The sequence below is a fragment of the Arvicanthis niloticus genome, chromosome 4 (genome assembly GCF_011762505.2).
Source record: "Arvicanthis niloticus isolate mArvNil1 chromosome 4, mArvNil1.pat.X, whole genome shotgun sequence".
NCBI classification, from domain to species: domain Eukaryota; kingdom Metazoa; phylum Chordata; class Mammalia; order Rodentia; family Muridae; genus Arvicanthis; species Arvicanthis niloticus.
The window spans coordinates 63,685,696-63,705,477 of NC_047661.1; the positions used below are offsets into that span (position 1 = coordinate 63,685,696).

Genomic DNA, 19,782 nt, shown 5'->3' on the forward strand with positions numbered 1-19,782 from the left:
GTGTCCCCCGAGAACCAAGTCAGTGTGGGTCTCTAACAAAAAAAGACCATTAATATTGACTTACATAACAGAAAAACATACAATATACTGTGAAGACACATTTAACGTGAAAGTTACACAAAATATTGACAATATTAGGAGCAATAACTTACTGTCTCAAAAAATATTTCCATCATCCGGGTTCTCTTTTCTTCCCCACTCAGTCCTCTTTTCTTTGACTAAAGCATAAAACAAAACCAAAAATCAGTTAAAAAAAAGCCAGCACTTCTCACAACAATTTGGCATTAAACATTATCGTAAAATGTATTTGATTTTGTCTAATGTCAACAGGTTTGTCACTCTCAAAACCTGGCCAAAAGACTCACTTTAATGACTATATGCCAACTCTCTAAGTAAGGACTGCCAATTTTCTATACAGTGATTGAGAAAACATTTTATGGAAATGTATTTTTTTATTTTATTTATTTATTTAGTTAGTTTCTCAAGGGTTTCAAGGGTTTCTCTGCATATCCCTGGTTGTCCTGGAACTCTTCTATAGACCAGGCTGGCCTTGAACTCCAAAAGCCTCATGCCTCTGTCTGTATGCACCACCACACCCTTTGTAGAAACTTAGTATCTATAAAATGAACCAATGACAAGCCACTGTATGAACTTTCAGAAGGCTTGCCTTTTGAAAGAAAACAGATAGTCACTCGTAACTAATTAATAGCTACAAGCACAAACTGTTGCATAAATACCCAGGACAGAATTAGTTAATCCCACCTGGGAAGGGATGTGTTAACCTAGAAGGCTAGAAATGAGAAGGATTTGGTCAGGCTGGGAAGTGGGGAGGGGTGCCTTGTGCAGACCCCATGCACAAGCACAGTGTTGCAGATGTCCAGACAAACACTAAGATGGCTACTGGATGGATTGTGCAGAGGGAGCAAATGGCAAATACTTTTCAAAAAGTCGTCTGGGGTCAGATTGCCAGAGGCTAACTGGGAAAAGAGTGGTCCTACCTCGACAACAGAGAAGTGCTGAGGAACTTCTAAAGCTGAGGAGTGACAAGATTAGAGTCAAACTCAAGTGTATGAATGGTAGCAACAAGAGCTGGAGAGATGGATCAGAGGTTAAAGACCACTGACTGGACTTCCAGAGGACAGGGTTCAATTCCCAGCACCCATATGATGGCTCTGTCTATGACTTCAGTCCCAGGACATCTGTCCCCCACTTCTGGCCAACCTGGGCACTATGCATACAAACATACATACAGGGGCTGGAGAGATGGCTCAGTGGTTAAGAGTACTTACTGCTCTTCCAGAGATCCTGAGTTCAATTCCCAGCAGCCACATGGTGGCTCACAACCACCTGTAATGGGATCTGATGCACTCTTCTGGTGTGTCTGAAGACAGCTAAAGTGTACTCATATACACAAAATAAATAAATAAATTTTGTAAAAAAAAAAAAAAAACAAAAACAAAAAGACAAAAAAACAAACATATAGGCAAAACATCCAAATACATAAAAAAATTTTAAATATTTTAATTAAGAGAAAACAAATAGTGACAGGTATGTGTAGGCTCAAAAAAGGAAAAACCTATCCAGATAAAAAAACGGAAGCCTGTAATACCTGTGAATCCTTAGCATATTTGAAAATAAGATAAGCAATATGTAACTAAAGTACATAATAATTCTTACTATAATATATATATATATATATATTTACATTCAAATCAAAAAAAAAAAAAAAAAAAAAAAAAAAAAAGAGGAGCCAATATTTTTAGTGTAAAAATTCCAAAATAAAACAGTGTGAGAAACAGCACTAGTCTGGGATGTGGGATTCTGGATTCTACATTAACATTTATTTTTTAATTGTTTATTGGGGGTACCATGGAGCACGTAAAGAAGGTAGAGGAAAACCTTCCAAAGCTGGCTTTCTTCTTCCTCTATGTGGGTTCCAAGGCTTGAACTCAGACAGCCAGGCTTAGCAGTAAGCATTGATAGCCAAAGAGCCATCTCACCAGCCCCAATATTTAAGAGTTCTGAATCCTTCTCAAAAACTGCACAGGATCATGTTGTGTGACACTGTGTCCTTGGGAAACAAGTGTCTCATTCCAGCAGATAGATAACTGAAGACAGAATTCATGAGTTTTGTTGGGTCACTTACTGGAACATGGATTCACAGGAGCAGAAATGACAAAGACAGCTGCATCAACAGAGCCTACCCTAGCATATGTGACAGCTCAAAAGGCTGCAAATCTGGAGCACAATGTACACCTTGCAGCACCTCAACAAACTGTCCAGTATCCTTTCCCAGTAGCTCAGTGTGAGCCTCTTCCAGGCTGCTGGCTGTAGGCCACTCACTGGTCTTTGTTTCTTCAGGCTGCCCCACTGGTCTTTCAGGCTTGTCTGAGAGTGACTCTCAGCAGTCTTGACTGTTTATATACTCTAAGGGAGTGCCATGCCTAGGTCAATTTCAGGGACTTCCTAAAGCTCTTTTGAGTTGTTTACTTCCTGTCCTAATTCAATAAGCTTTCCCTCAGGGCTAAGTGTCCCCATGGCTTCTCAGATCAGCAGTTCTCAACCTGCGGTCAAATAACCCTTACACGGGGGGTCATCCAAGACCATCAGAAAGCAGGAATTTACATCATGACTCATAGCAATAGCAAAATTACATTTATGAAGTAGCTATGAAAATCATTTGGTTGGGGGTCGTTACAACATGAGGAACTGTATTAAAGGGTCACAGCACTGGCAAGGCTGAGACCCACTGCCGTAGACCACCCTGTGGCTTCACCTCTGGGTAAATATCTCTCCCACACTCTTCTGTTTCCTTTCCATATCCTACATCTTAAAGAGTTTCTCCAAGATGGAAAGTTTTATCTTGGAGGAAACTGCTGCTTAACAAATCACAACAAAATAAACTGCTTATTAAGATGTAAGATTTAATAAGATAAAGATGGATTCTGTCCAACCAAAAACTCCATAAGAAAGCATCAGTCTCTAACACTTCAGAAAAGGATCTTGGAATGGCATTCTGTATTTCTTCTGGCAACACTAGAGGCTAACTCATCCCACAGCAACAAGATAATGTAGTGTTTCTTGATAAGCGTGTGCATAAGAAAGCAGCCTCCAAGTTCCCATCTCCCACTTTCCCCTACGTGTCCCTCTGGAACACAGCAGTCCCCCAGGGACCCACTACTGAGCCCTTCCTCTCCTCAAATCTCTTCTTTGATCTCATCTTCTTTAGTTTTAATTAACACTTGCAATGAGACCACAGATCTTTATATCTGGCCCTAAATATGCTCCTGAATGTCTATCTCATGTATCTACCTGCCTGCTGGACAGACTTCAAACTCAACTCATCCAAACTGAATCCTTTCTCTCCTACACACACTCCAAACCTGCTATTCAACACCTCAAGTCTCAGACACACTCTTTACCTAAGGCAAAGGCCTGGCAGCCATCCTAGGTGCCTTCATCTCTTTACCAATTACAGAGTTCTGTCAACACTGGTTCTTAACTATTCTCTAGTATGTCCTGCCTGGGCCACTCTATTACCTCTGTCTGGATTTAAGCCTTCACTGGGGATCTCCTGCAATGTCCTCAGCTGCCTAAACACACTTTTGTCTCATCCTCTAACAGAAGCTGACTGTGCAGCTCCTTAAAACCTGTGATGGTTCCAATCCTCATATCAAGCATCCTAAGAAGATGTAGAAGGCCCTCTACTACCTGTCCCCAACCTACTATTTAAAGTAGCCCCCACCGCCAAATTTACTATAACAAGGTGAAAAACTATGTAATTTGGGTTGTGATGATGATAAAATTATTCCTCTACCTAAAAAGTCTCTCCTCTGCACACTCAATACTCCAAAAGTTCCCCCAAAGCGTAATTTGGGCACAGACTTTCCTTGGCTGAGCTCACAGGCTGAGCCTGTGTTCCCAAGACACATTTGCATCGAATCATTTACTACACTGAAATTTCTCTCAGCAGACTGAGAAAATCCAGAATATCCACTGTCCTTTGCTTTCTCAGGGCTTAGCAAGCCAGGTAAGTTAGACAGAGCAGACATACAGGCCAGCTCTGAACTTCAGGACCACAACCAGTAACACTGCAAGTCTAAGCTGCTCAGGCTTCAAAGCCCACAACACTCCTAAATATACAACACAGGGTGAATAAAGTAGCAGGAAAACCCACAGCCATCCTCTTGTTTGCAGAGAGAAAGCAAAGTGTTCTCCAAGAGGATACCCTAGCTCTGGGAAGCTATCCAGATCTGCTGCCTAAACCTCAGGTTCAGAGCTAGAACCCATGAGTGCTTTTATAACCCTTCCCATACTGCTCTCTTGCAGTATCTGAGCCAATTGTGAAGATCACACCCAGCAAAAGACTCCTCAGCTAAGATTCCCTTGCCAGTGGTAGCAAGCTACCGTATATATGCTCACCTAAGAATTTTAAAAAGGCTACTGCTGAGGTCACACTGTATAAACTGCAAGGCTGTGCTGATAATGGGCCTGGGCATGTGTATTAAAAAGTATCCTCAGTTGCTTTACCTTGCTTCTCTCACTAGATTTTCAAGGATGGCAGGGGTTCTGTGAGAAAAGTGGCAATCTCTTTAGGGTATAGTGCCTTTGCATGGCTCCAGGGACTTGGGCCTGACTGGAGCAGTGAAGGAATGAAGTAAAAACAGAGCAGAAAGCTGGGAGTGGGTGATCTGGGCTCTTGGATGGAGAAACTGTAGCACTGCAGAAACTCAGCGTGTTCATTATAGAGTTGAACAGAGGCAGGTTACTGCATGCAGTCGGGTATTACACACAAACATAAAGGCGGGGCTAGTATATACATCTGAACACAGAAGCAGGGTTAGTATATACATCTGAACACAGAAGCAGGTTTAACTCATCTTGGTTAACCAACGAGCAGCCTCTCGAGGGGAGTGGTCTTGAGGTCATAACACGTGGAAGGGAGCAAAGCTCCAGTGTACCTTCCCCACACAGACTGTCAAAACTCGAACTCCTCTCCTGGGGATTATCTAAGTCTGAGGCTGGAGTCTCCGGTGAGGCCACGCATGTCAATAACATGTTCACTCGGGACTTCACTCATTCAAAGCTTACTCAGCTCCCTACATTAGGACTTTATCATGTGGTTAAAGCTGGAGAAATCAGAGACCAAATCTGGGGGCAAACTCCTATTATTTTGGTATTATAAACAGTTTCTGGAAAAGTCCTTTTTGATCCCTCAGAGGCAAGCAATAAGGACAACCTAATGTCCTGGGAGCAGTTTAGGAAAGCTCTTAATACAACAAATATAAAAATCTTATGAATGCAGCTGAATTGTATCCTACATTTGTATTACATTCAGAGTGATTCATCCCCGTGTCTTTTGAGTTCTATCACAGTTGGAAACTTCCAAGGTCAGATTTAAAATAACTAATGTAAAAAGGGGGTCATATTGACATTAGATACTTCAACCAGAAAGAAAAATAACAAGGATTTAGTCCTTAAAACTGGGGAGGATGTCTCCTTGTGGTAAAACAGCAATGCCTCCAGATGATGGAGACTCAAGCCACCTGAGGATTAGGACACTTCCCATTTGACTGGAGTATTGTAAGCTACTTTTTAGAGTCCTGTATCTAAAAAGTCTTCTCTAATACGTAGTTACAGAATTCCTAATGTCAGCCCTGTTGGCCATTTGTAATAACGATTTGAAAAATTAAAAGATGTCCCTCTCAAAGTTAGTTTTCTCCAATTTCAAACGGTAGGCCTATGCTTGTAGTTGCTTACCTAACAAGTCAAATCAAAATAGTAACTCACGATTAGGAAAGAGGTCAAAAGTTCAACTTCGACCAGACTAACACTGAACTTTTTCTTGCTCATATATAAAACTAATAGCAATACCTATGTGAAGAGTTAACAGCCATTAAATCCCTTTAGCAGTAGGCAATTGCCCTATAAAGAGGATTAAATAAGACGGTGAGGCCGGCACATCAATAATACTAGTTCCTTTTAGTCGGGTATTTTAATTCTACAAAGAGAAACATGATAACACCAAACACTAGTAACACTGTTGTTTTGAGACTGGTCCTGGGCTCCTTGGGCCATTTCATGCCCAGGTGGCCTGGTTGTTAGTTTAACCACAAAGAAGCCGTTATCAGTTATAATTACAGCTGAGCAAGTTTCTTCAAATAAATGCCCTACGACCTGATCCTTGTCCAACCTGTGTAACGGCCACTTAACTAAATTAAGATATTAAAATCTGGAGTCACTCTACCGACACGTTGATATTCTATCCCCAAAAGTGGAAAGAATGACACAAAACTTTGAAGGTGGATGAAAAAACGATCCAAAGGGCAGAGTTACTAAGTTCGAAAAGACAATTGCGACTGGTAGTAAACCAGGGTTGGCCTGCACAATGGGCCCCACACTAAGACAGAGCCGGGGGAGGGGGACGTCCTACCCTTTACGGGTGCGGGGTGGAGGTGTCACTGCCATGATCTAAAGGTGGAGTGTAGACCTACTGGGCTGCTCCTGTTAGCATACTAAGTATAGCGGTGGGGTGCCGCTGGAGTAAAGGGGAGCACCGTGCTCAGCCAGTAAGAGGCCCCGGATTCTAATTCCAGCAGGACCGAAAGACACTGAACACTTAAGTGGCCAACTCCGCAGCGCGTGCGCCCTGGGGCTCTCGGGCGGGAGCCGCAGACCGGACCCACTTGCCGGGCTTCTGGATTCGGTTCTAGAATGTTCCGGTCCGGAACCAGCGCGGCTCGGGCCGCCATCAGGGCTCCGGCGCAGCAGTGGGCGCGGAGCCAACCTCGCAAGGCCTGGCCAGGGGCAACCACTGCCGCCACGGCCCGGAAGCCCGGAGGCGCGCGCGTCCCGGTCTAGCTCTTACCATGGTGCACGCGGCGGCCTCCCTGTTTGAGTCTGGCGCCAACAACCGCGTAGAGTGGGAAGGGCGGGAGGAAGTGCAGGGGAAGGTACAACGACCCCTGGCGGCCCTCGTAGGGTTTCGGGACCCGAGGGAGGAGCCGGGCAGGGGCGGGGCCTGAGAAGATGGGCAGGGCGGCGGGGCGCGGCCTGAGATGATGGGCAGGGCCAGTAGGGGTGGGGCCTGAGAAGGGCAGGACCGGACTGAGACCAGACCGACCAGTCTGGCTGGGTTGGGTAGTGTGTGTGAAAGGAAAAGTTGGGGCCTGGGGTGGGAGCTGGAGCAGGACAGGCTTCCGTGCCTTTCCCGTGCCTCTGGGGTTGCACAGTTGCTTGCTACTTATGTGTTCAATGTAGCTTTTATTTTTCTTTTTAAAAGGCAACTTTTAAGTCTTCGCTTTTAAGTGTATTCTTGTTAGCTTAAGAAATGGGGAGTTGGCTGCAAGAAATGAGTATATTTACAAAAGAAATTCTTTTTCTATTGTATTTTATTTTGTCTTACTTTATTTTATTGTTTGGCTTTTGGAGACAGGGTTTTTCTGTGTAGCCTTGGCTGCCCAGGAGCTCTCTATGGACCACGCTGGCCTGGAACTCAGTGATCTGCCTGCCTCTGCCTTCTAAATGCTGGGATTAAAGGCAAGCACCACCTCTAGCCTTAAAAGTACTCTGATACAGAGCGGTGGGAGTGTACCGAGTAGTGCAGGTGTTCTGTATTGTGAGTGAATCATAAGTATTCTGGTTCTGCTGACTGTAAGAACTTAAAAAAGAATATGTGGGAGCTTTCTAAATTATTTCTTACAACTACTGGTGAATCTGTCTCTCAAAGTCTCACTAAAATCATTATTTCATAAGATGGGATAAAAGTGATTTGCAAAAAATGTCCAAAGCATCTACAAAGGAGAGCAGTAATGGGGGTTGGGGGTGAGTATGTATCATCCAAACCTGCTTGCCATACTCACACCCTGACAACAGGCATATAGCAGAAGTATCCCTGTCAATTATGTGACATGAAGCTTTCATCATATACACTTTATTAACACTTTTCTAGAGCTCTTAATTTGCTTTGTATTGCAATTATTCTTTTGAGTTTTTTTTCAACCCTAGGTTTCCAAGCAGGGCTTCCTGACAGCAAGTGCTCTCCCTCACCCTATGCTATTTATTATTATTTATTATTGTTGTTGTCGTTTGTTTGTTTATTATTATTCTGAAAATAAGCTTTATCCAATCAAGTAACAACTATACAAAAGCAAGCAATTTTAGTCATTTTTCTTTTGATCAACTTTCAGTAGACCTGGACTCTTTAATGAAAGTTTTCTGGGTGTTGGTTAAGTTTGGTAGGTTGCTCGTCTATACACATAATTTATGTATTTTAAAGACTGAGACAGAGTCATTCAAATACTTGAGCAAAAAGTCAATTAATTACAACTTACATTGTACGGCGAACAGACCAGCTAAGAAGTAAAATGAGCTGTGTTAGTCCCTAGAGGCGTGCAGGCTTGTGGGAAGAAACAATCTGAGCACCCTGTGCTCAACAGGGTGGGCTAGCAGGGGATCCTTGTCTCTGGAAGGCCAACAGTTTGCTTTATAATCATCTCCCAAATACCTTTTAAATTCATGCTTTAAAGGAACTGGAATCATTCCTAGCTACTTAAAATACAAACTCTTATGAATGAGCCACAAACACCTTTCCCCAACTTTTCAGGTTGTGAGTTCTGAGTCTTGTATGCCGTGGGAGGGAAAAGCTGAACAGTTAACTACTTTAAAAACAAGAGTTTCATCTGCATTAGAAGATGAGAGGTACCATCTCCTCAAAGATGGGGAACCTTCGGGGCTAACTAGGAGGCTGGAATCTGCCAGTCTATTATGTTTCAGCCAAACAGGCCTTAGCCAGTTCTCAGACGAAGTGATGTTTCCTTTGATTTCTCAGTTGTGTTCTTGTCCTCTACGTGGGTGGATCTGATCTGGTTCCCAATTATTCTATGATAACTAGCATGCCCACACACTTACTCTGGTTTATCCGGTGTCCCCCAACCCCAGGATCTCATCTGGCCATGATGACCCCCAACTACTCAGCAGCTGTGGTGTTGATAGGATGTTGCCATGCTAGTGGAATAGTAGCTTGGGAGGGGGGGGACTGGGACCCCAGTGACTCTAGAGTCTACTAGGCTTTTCCCACTCTCTAGCTTCTAGCCCCCCGACAAGTAGTCTAGAGTAGCCTGGAAGCAAGATCCAAGGTCTGTTTGATTCTAGCTCCCCAGGGCTGGGATTATAAACACACACAACCATGCCCACCATTTCATACACATTTTGGGGATGGAACTCAGGTCTTCTCACCAACAAAGCAAGCCCTTTACTAAGCTGTATGTGGTGGTGTAAATAGATATGGTTCCCATCAGCTCATATGCTTGACTGCTTGGCCCATAGGGAGTTGTACTGTTTGTAGGTGTGGTCTGTTTGTAGGAAGTGTGTCACTATGGAGGTGGGCTTTGAGGTCTCATACATGCTCAAGCTATACCTAGTGTGACACACAGTTTCTCCCTGCTGCCTCCAATTCAAGGTATAGAACTCTCAGCTCCTTCTCCAGCACCATGTCTGCCTGCCATGAGAGTGTACTAAACCTCTGAAACTGTAAGCCAGCCCCAATTAAATATTTTCCTTTACAAGAATTGCCGTGGTCATGGTGTCATAGCAGTAGCAACACTATTTAAGACACTGTCTCTCCGGGCCCCTTTCTACGAAAAAGGGGCCCAGTGCTTTCAATTCACATCAGGCCCCATATATCACGTAGGTGATGCTATTCTCATTTATTTCAAATCCATAGAATAGGGAGTTGTTGTTGTTGGCTTAGGTACTGGAATGAACCCAGGGCTTTTGCTATCCTCTAGTGAGTAGAACAGTACCTGGGCATTCTGCTGGTCATGGTACATAACAAATTTCTCCGCCGATTAAATGAACTAATTAAAGCTGAATCAGAAGTATAAAGGCAGGTTTATTTTTCAATAAGGCAGCTCTTGGGCAAGTTCACTGAGCTCACAGGTGGAGGTCAGGGAAGTCAGGAGCCCAGCCTAAAGCAAGGAGATTTTTATGGGTTTTGAGTGTGGTGTGATGACGTATGAGCTAGGAGCTGGGTTCGTGGCCATATAAGGTAAAGAAGAAGCCAGAAACAGATTGGGAGAGATGACATGCAGCCGGGAATTTTCTCCTTGGAGGCAGGGATGGGGGAAAAAGAGCATATGACGTTTCTTAGCTTGTCCAAGGGGTGAGCAGGGGTTCCAACCAAGCAGTATATTTGTGAGTGTGTAAGTGTAACAGCACTCATAACACTTCTAAGTACAAATCTATTTCATCCATTGTACTATAAGCTCCTGGGTGATACAGGTTTCACTGTTCATCGTTGAAGCCCTTCCACTTAGCAGAAACTCAAGCCTGCTGTGCATGCTTGGACTACAGGAAGTCTGAGTGGTAGAGCGGTCCAGAATTCAATATCTATCTGCCTGCCCTGCCTGTCTCCTCACTTCCGCAAGGACAAACTGTAGCTCAAACTGAATCCTGCTCCTCCGGAAAGATGCCGCTGGCTTCACATAAGATGTATTTTGAGTGAACATCTGAGGTACCAGATGATGGGAGGCACTCCTCTGTAGATCGGTTAGACTCTAAAGAGCCTGTGATGGCAATGGTGCATGCCTAGAGAGGAGGAAAAGTAAAAGGTGGGAAGCAGGAAGCCTCCTGCAAGCTCAGGGCCAGCCTGATCTACGTGATAAATTCCAGACCAGCCAGAGCAATATAGCAGGACCTTGCCTCAAAATAACCAAAACAACAATAATTTTTTAAAAAGTGAAAAACAAAGATGGGAGTTGATAACATAAATATTATTACACAGTCAGTAGCCAGGAATGTCGATTTGAGTCTTTATTCTAATTCCTGTTGGTTTGTCTCTCCTTGTAAGGCTAACTCTAACAACTTCTTTCAGAGTGCCAGTCTGTTCTGAAATAGAAAACATTTGAGCATGACAGCTTGGATATGGCACACAGAGACATTGTTAGAGAAGTGTTTTCTTGAACTTGAGGACTGTGGTAACAAGTTTCTTTGAGAAGAATAGACACATGCACTTACCATCAAGCTCCCTGACACTGAACTAACTCCCAGAGGACTGTTTGACCTATTCTCTAGATGGTTCTATGGCTTGAAGTACATATCCAGCAGTTTGATATAATACAGAATAATATAGAAATCTTTACTATGATGAACTCTGTGTCAATATATTCTTGACCCAAGAAGTACTAGTTGGAGTGAGGTCCCTCTTGGGTCACTGCCCCCGGTAGCATCAGCCATGGCCAGCAGAAAGTCATCTCATCTAGAAATCCTTTGAGGATTACAAGTAAGCACACTGCCCATTGTGTCAAGATGTCCCCAACTCCTGTTTCATATTCATCCTGGATACTAACAAGTGGTTAGCAGCACAACCAACAGAAACAGCACTAAGGTTTTCTTCTCTACTCCAAACAGTTTTGTTGAGGTATTGCAATCTTCTATATGTTCTAGAACAGTTGCTACTTCCCTTCACTCGGGGGACAATCTGTTCAATAAATACTCAGTCTGCAGATGGAGAAAACAAGCTTTATTATAATGATTTGAGATTTTTGTGCATGGTAACGATATACACACGAATCTTGTTTCTCTGATGTTTCAAGACAGAATTAATTTAAAGTTTTATTATAGACTAAAGCATCCAAAATACTGTGGTACGTATGTAGCTACGAACATACAAACACATTGATGCACAGCGTCCGTTCTTCTATTTAAATAGGCAGTCAGCATTTCAATTCATAAAAGAACATATGAAGAGGCTATATCATTATCGATGGCAGAGAACACAAGACCAGTGGTCTGTACACAAAATGTATGAGACAGATGTGTCAAGGTGGAATGTACAAAATCTTCAAAGAAATGAAAAAGAAACAAACAACCCTCATTCTTGTAGGCAGCCTCCAAAGGCTGCAGTCAGGAATGTTAAGAAAGAATGTTAGCAGAGGGTACTTTGTTGACAGCACAAAGTCCCATGTTGTAAAGCAAAAGCATTGAGGTTAAGGCTGTGTTGCTTTCAAAAGTTAATGGAGGTGCTGTACATTCATTGGAACAACATAGCTAATTATTAATCTCTTCTGGAATATTAATGTGTCACATCCATACATTCTCCACAAACAGGCCACACAATCAACTACCACACAGTTCATTAGAAAGTGTTTTTGAAGATTAGCATCGTGATTTTGTAGCTTACTGTCATTTGAAACAAAACCCCCCAAAAAAGTATTTATTTATACCAAACAAATTTTTAATGGGCACTTAGTTTTTCCTTTATGGCAATACTAGATTCCTAGTTATCAAAAATATTAAAATAATTGTAAATTTTTAAACACCCTGCAACATTTACATAAAGTAACAGTATTAGGACTTTCGATTTTAAGGGAAATTAGATAAGGTTTGCATCAGGCAGCTTCAATGCTATCCTACTTGGAAAGGTCTTGTTTTAAAAGCATTCACCAAAAAAATTAATTCCTCTTCCCTGTTCAGAAGCTGGTGAACAGAGAGGATGATCTACAGTCCAAATGCATAGAGAGACTTTTCCCATTTGATGTGATCTGCAGATAACCTGATGTTGATCTGCTCTCTCCAGTTGTTTCCTCCGTAGGTAATACCAAAGCATTTATGCTAACCATTTAGAGTGAGGCTCCATATACCTGATAACATACCGCTATTCCAGTTCATTCCCTGTGAGGACATACATACCCTGTACATGTAGTGGGAGCAGATGTGCAACAGCTGCATGGACCAGGGGTACTTATTGCCTCAAATTGTGTCAAGTTTAGGAAACTCAGGGGCTTATTTGGTTACAGAGACTAATGTTTCATCAAAATCTTACACATCATTGAAAAACCAGCAAACAGTCATAACGACTTTCTAATTGTGTGTTTCTGGATAGCCAAGTGCCTCCCTACCACCCCATGTCCAGCAGGGGAGGTTTATTTTGGGAGAAGATACACTATCATTAACCTATAAAACCCAACTGTCTGTCCTTAGTGCCCAAGGGGAATCTGAACGCTTTCTTCCTCAGTGCTATGCACCATGAATGTGTGACAGGTTCTATACACTTGACAAAGATCAATTAGACAGTAACAGTACCCTAGAACAACAACAACAACAACAACAAAAAAGCGCCATTTATTTTAATAATATTTCTCAGTTTGCCAAAAACCATTCCAACCAAATGAGACAAGATTTCATTTAGATCTTGTCTATTTGTATCTTAGTAGCAGCATTCCCCCCACACCAAAATGCTTACCACGAAGAACTACAGTAAATGTGCACACGTACCCAAGTGCAGAATGTAGTGTTTCCTGCAGTGCCCACAGCAGGTGCTGTAGTAGCCGATGGTGGAACAGGTCGATTAAATTATTCTTTTTTTTTTTTTTAATTCCAGTTCATACCAATTTTTGTGTGTTAAGAAAAAAAAAAAACAAATTTGTATTATTTCTTATTGAACTATCAAGCCTGATGAGATATCTTATATATGCGGCTGATTTGTTTATGAATTAATTTCTCAGTTCGCAAATATCTCAACATTATACAAAAAAAAAAAAAAAAAAAAGAACTCATTTGGTTAATTCATTTTCAAAACAAGAGTTGCAACGTGGAGGTACAGCTCAGTTGCAGGGCAGGCCTAAGGCCCTGGATTCCATCAGCAACACCACAAAAACAAATAATGGAACAAACAAAAGCAGCCTGTGGCAGCCTCTTAAAAAAATGTTTTCTGCTTGTGAAAATTAACTAAAATTAATTTACTCATTTTAAAAAAGCTTTCTTTTAAATAGCCCAGAAACGAAAACAATCCTGCAGGCAGACTATTAATAATCAGCATAACAAAAATCCTCCTTTTTAGAACAGAAGCTATAAAAGGACAGAGATGCCTTTCTTGTTTATGCATCCTTCTGATCCCAGTGCCTAGATGCATTCCTGGCCCCTGGTAGAAAGCCTGAGGATAGGACCACTGGAGTTCATACTGAAGGCTTGGGCTGTAGGCACTGCCCAACTACAGGACTCTCACTGAATATGTCTGAGGCCCTGAGTACTGTCCCCAGCACCAAGAAAAGAACATCTAAAACCAAAATATAAAGTCAAAGACTTATTTCATGGTATTCAGAAATAGTCCTTATCGCTCTAAAACTGGTATTGAACTTTATGTCTAGTACAGACAGGCTTGTATACTTTAAAACCCCACTGAACTAAAATAATAATAAGCTAAACGCCAATGTAAATCTTCTGAAAATAATGTTTTTCCACCCAGATATTGATTTGGGCATAGTGAATTAAATAGAACATTGGAAGTAGCCAGGTTTCCCTTCTAACGATTTTTAAACTTTTATATCGAGAACATTTGAATTTTAAGATAATAAACCATAAACATCATCATTTGTATCTAAGGGAAATTTTTTTTTACAGTAGATATCTAAGGTACTTTCAATGAATGAAATCCCAAAGTCATCATCAAACATGCCAAACATAACTTTCCTATTTGGTAGAACTGAGTAGAAAATCAGTGGAAAGAGAACACATCTTAGTTTACAATATCCACAACAGGTAATGTTTCTCAAAATGCATTTACACCTAAATGAAAGGTAACTCAAAGTTTAAAAACTTCTTTCTTTCTTCTGTTTTTTCTTCCTTCCTTTCTTTCTCTTTTTTCTTGAACACAAAGAAGGTCATTTGACTGGAAGCCAGACGTCACCATCATGCCAGAAAACGGCAACCCCGAAACCTGCTGTAGGGCTCACTCCACGAGGACGGCTTCAGACTGCAGCATCCAGGGAATGTGCTGAAGGATGGCTGGACAATGCTTCTGTCTTTCAGAGTGCTGCCTATTCCCACACACCAAGAATTCAGCTATATATTTATATATATGTATAATACACTCTATCTTACCCTAACCATGTATACTTGCCCCTTTAATGCCTCTACTATTCATTAGACAATGATAAATAACCACAACATGCCCTTACCTGTAATGCTCAACAGAACTTTGGTAACACTTGCTCTCTAAGGGGAAAATCATGAATCAATCACATGCCTTTGGTTGACACCATCTGTCCTCCAAAGGGCTGCTGATGGCTCTCTGTCCTAGGACACCGGTGTCTGACTACATGTGCTGACGTTTTGCAGGAGGTAAAGCTTTCGCTTTCATGATGTGGAAGAGAAAAGACATATGAACACATGGCACATGAATGTGACTTCTCTTGAGTCCATTCCAGTGTGTCGATCTGAAGCTAGCAACCAAAGGGTCCCCTTGCTTTTGCTATGTGCCTTCCAAAGCATTGGGAATTTCAGGTTTCCCTGAAAATATATTTCATTTTCTGATGCAAGGTGAGCAGAAACGAGAAGGTGAAGAGAACACACGGAAACAATCTTTGATCAAACCCAGAAAATTTGGGAAATTTGCATTGATTCTGATGGGCTCAACTCAAGAGGGTCCTGAGTCAGAGCTGGGAGGATCTTGCAAGACAGTCTTGGATTTTTCTAAGGTAATTTATATGTGGTTGTTGATAAGCAAAAACATGTCACCAGGATAATAACACCTACTGTGAAAGTGAGGTTCGAAGGTCCCTTGGGTCTTGTGATCGAAGTTAAATAAAATAGGCAACTACAAGTCTTGGAAGCTCTATGCAAAGGCTATCATTCATTCACCAGTCAACAGATACACTAATTCTTTTTAACGTCTGATTTGCAAAATTAGTTTAACTACAGAAATCCCTGTCCTATGAGCCATAGTTCATGGGTGTAAAACTTCGAAGTTTGTATAGATTCAGTAGAAGAAGATTCTTTTTAAATCCTAAAAGTGAATTACGGAAATTGGGTAAGCAGTTTTGTTTTAAGGAAATGATTACATTCAGAAATAACCTTGGGAAGTTCACCAAAGATTCTTCCTAGTATGAAAGTCCTATCGTAATCTGGTCCCACGCTGAGAGCTCCATTCCAGTTTCTAGTGCAAGACCTCAGTACAGAGCTGTCCGCTGTTACTGTAAGTACCGATATACCTTGAAACAGTGGTTTCCGGAGTCTGCGACCACAACATGGCCGTCTGAAGTTAGAGCCAGGCCTTGGGGGCCATAGAGTGGGTCAGCGGATGTGTTGATATAGGACAAAAATGATCCACTCCCATCAAAAACCTGCACAAACATAAAATTAGAGCATTGGGGAAGTTACATGTGCTGAATAACATGTATTTAAAATAAAGAAAGCATGTAAGGAACATTCTGGGCTTGCTCAGGCTGCTGCCACCCACACATAGCATTTGATGGTTAACCTTGGTTGTTGATTTACTTAGGTCTGGAGACAATGATGAGATGACTTCCAGAAACATCCATAAGTGTATTTCCTGAAAAGACAACCTGGAGGGGGTAGGGATGACTCTCCCTCAGTGTGGACAGAGCCTCCTTGTTGTGATCCAGGCCTAAGGAGGTCTGGGAGAGAAGTTGTTGCTTTTGGCCTACTGCCTTCTGTCCTGACTGGTGGGTGTATCTGCCTCGTTGGTGCATCTACCACCACTGCTATCCTCATTTGCTGACACTGGAACCCCACTTCTTTAACCTTTCAACACAGGCTAAAGACCTGAGGTTCTCTTAGTATCCTCTAGGGCAGTGGTTCTCAACCCCTTTGGCAAACCCCTATCTCCAAAAGTACATTACAAGTAGTAACAATAGCAAAATTACAGTTGTGAAGTGGCAACAAAAATAATGTTATGGTTGGGGGGTGGGGGGTCGCCACAACATGAGGAACTGAATTAAAGGGTCCCAGCATTAGGAAGGTTGAGAACCACTGCTCAGGAACTAGAGTCTAGACCTTAACTGCCATGTTGGAATTGCTGAGGCGGTGGCCTGGTAGACTGAGAAGCTACCAGTTTCTCAGCCTCCCTCGCATACAGATGACTGTGGTTGGACTCATGGGCCTGAGTCATGGAAGCCAATCTAACTGCTTTGCGACACACATTCAGTCTGTCTGTTCTATCCTAATAAGGACCCTAGCACAGCACCCTTGTCTCTGTTTACACTTGTCTTGTTCCCCCTACCCCCTGCTCCCCCCATGACTGGAGTCACTGATGTAGAACTTGTTGGCTGCCATGTCTTATCTTACTATGGCCATGCAATGATGAAACAGATATCATTTTTCCTTGTTGAAGTCTATAGCTCAATGTGCCCATCTGGATAAGCAACAGCTTTTTTATGACCCATGTGATTCCACTGTGATGAAATTAAGAGACACAAATTCAGACCCATAACACTTCCTCCTTTACAAGTTCCCAGGCTGGGTTCCTTCTGACCATTTTGTTTAGCCCACATGGAGTTTTAAGAAATAATGTAAGTAGGTGGATGTCATAAAGCCACACAAGCATCCTTGGGCCTTTGTAACTCGCCTGGCTCCTGCCTTCTAAAGTACCCTCCTACCTGCTACATCGAGACCACTGAGAGAGATCTTACGAGTCCGATCTCTTTTGAGACAGGGTCTCACATAGTCTAGGCTAGCCCCAAATTTGCTATGTAGTCAACCCTACATAACTGTTGATCTTTCTGTCTCTACCTCCCAAGTGCTGGGATCACATGTCTGTGCCACCATGCCCAACTTACACATTACTGAGGATTGAACTCAGGACCTTGTGCATACTAGACAAGTACTATATCAACTGAGCGACTACATGAATCCTCATCCCAGAATGTCTCTATAAATACAGAAATCAGAGTAATTAAGATATGTATATTATATACTATTATATATAACTATATAGCATATAATATATATGATAGATGATAGACATATACACAGGGAATATATACATATGAGAAATATATATATGTGGGAAATAAAAGCATCACACTGATATTCTCAATTATTTTCTTGAATATACAGATAATTCATAGTCAGCTTGGGCTATATAGACTGTGTCTCAAAGAAATGAAAAAATACAAAATTAAATATGTGTAGTATACGGTTTGAAGTCAGTCAAACTGGTCTTGAACTCTCTACTTAGATGAAGACAACCTGAACTACTTATCTTTCTTTTTCTACTTCCCTGTGTGCCGGGCGTATGGCCGAGTGTCACCACATCTGCTTTTGGATATTTGCTAATTAACTAGCACATTAGATGGAAGTAAATGATGGTTGCAATGAGCACAAACAGCAGTGTGGAGTGTCTGGAACAACTGTAATGAGACATGAGCATGAGTGTGTGTGTGGTTTTTCTTAGTGACAATCATAATTTTCTAAAATTACCGATTGTTGCCTGTATTCACAATTAAGAAAACTTAGTCTTCACTTTGAGATCCAAGTAAAACATCCAAGTAGTATCTTTTTGTTCAATGGCTATGTTGAATCCCATCCATGAGCCCTGTATGGCTCTGAAGAGAACAATATTCAAACCAAATAAATAAGTAACAGCTTTGAATCTGAGGATTGTATGCAAACGACATCATTTTTTTTCTACCTTTCCTGTTTGGTGTTTGGTCCTTCACGTGAGGTTATCTATGGTGTTCTGACTGAACCAAGAAGGAAGAGCATCCCAGGTTCTAGGATGGGCAACGTTTCAATCCCTGTCAGCTGACACACTCTTTAGAAGATCTAATGTACCTGGATCCTGCTGTTCCCCCAGTCAGCCACAATGATGTTCCCATTCGAGTCCACAGCTACACCGGTCGGTGCGTTAAACTGCCCATTTCCTTCTCCATTTGAGCCAAACTTCAACATGAATTCTCCTTCCTGATTAAATACCTGAATGAAGTATTCAAAAACTTTTATTTAAAAATACATGACCCAACCAAATTTTTTAAAAAAAAAATCTGTCTAAGCAAGTTATTTATAGTGAGAACTATGACTTGAGAAAAGTCTGAGGAAAGTGGTCTATATACTAGACTCCTGTCACCTGTGGTTCCCAAACCATATGCAATGTCATTTATTACTTATTAAATTACTCTTCTTTTTGTGCCATTTATAACTGGTTACTAAATATTTTATTATAAATTACAAAATACTATATATTATAAGCTGTTCTGAATAAAGTTAAAATATTTACTTTAAAACACTAAATATTATTCTCTTCAAATAAGTAGCTTTATTTACTAGGTAAATAAAAATTTAATGTCTCTATCAGATGGGTTGCTAGTTAGTTTGGATCAGGTTTTTGTTAGACTAAATATTCAGGGTTTATTACCATTTTTACTATATCAACATAATAAGAACAAGAGGGCTGAATGTCATACTTAGGATTATAGGCATTATGTGTGTCAACATGTGCGTGAACATACAGTGTCCATGGGTGACGAATAAACAGGGGCTGTTTTATTTCCCTCAGGAGGTGTTTTAGTTAAAATAGTGACTTTATAAATCCAAAGGCTTTCACCATTAAAACCAACAGAGGCTGTTCCAAGTGAGGGATGAACAGAGCTCTCAAGGAGATGATCTCTCATGTGATGTGATTGATCGATCAGTTACTGTGGTTTACTGAATATTTGTATAATAGTGACACACTATACAAATACAGGTTATGGGTTTTGGAATAAAAATTTTAAGGGCAACATTAAATACATTCAACGTATCTAATGACACTATAGTGAACAACTGTATCTTGATGCTTCCGATGATACTTAATGGCTCCGAAATGTTCCTGGGATGCTGTTCTAAATATCCATTAAGGTGCTACTTAGATGTACGGAATTAACCTTTAGAGTAAAGGTTGCTCACATGTGGACCTCCGAGAGTTCACAGCTTTGAGCACTGATCTGATTTGAGGATCGCCTCAGGACCTTTGAGTCCTCCTTGGCTCCTTAGAAAAATGCACAG

The 19,782-nt window shown here is 41.5% G+C and overlaps 2 protein-coding genes across 7 annotated transcripts in view; both read right to left on the reverse strand.

Annotated features, from left to right (window-relative positions):
* Mnd1 (meiotic nuclear divisions 1) overlaps nt 1-7,010 on the reverse strand; it is a 77,137-nt gene extending 70,127 nt beyond the window's left edge. For both annotated transcript variants that reach the window (XM_034500868.2, XM_034500867.2), the window contains exons 1-2: nt 6,869-7,010; nt 153-218 (exon numbers count right to left, since the gene is read on the reverse strand). In XM_034500868.2, the coding sequence (XP_034356759.2) occupies nt 153-218; nt 6,869-6,871 (69 nt within the window). In that variant the 5' untranslated portion in view covers nt 6,872-7,010. The remainder of the gene's footprint in view (nt 1-152; nt 219-6,868) is intronic.
* Nucleotides 7,011-11,500: 4,490 nt separating this feature from the next.
* The window catches only part of Trim2 (tripartite motif containing 2), a 145,818-nt gene continuing 137,536 nt past the window's right edge, over nt 11,501-19,782 (reverse strand). For all 5 annotated transcript variants that reach the window (XM_076932588.1, XM_076932587.1, XM_034499544.1 and 2 more), the window contains 2 exons: nt 18,574-18,714; nt 11,501-16,121 (listed from right to left, as the gene is read on the reverse strand). In XM_076932588.1, coding sequence (XP_076788703.1) covers nt 15,969-16,121; nt 18,574-18,714 — 294 coding nt within the window. In that variant the 3' untranslated portion in view covers nt 11,501-15,968. The remainder of the gene's footprint in view (nt 16,122-18,573; nt 18,715-19,782) is intronic.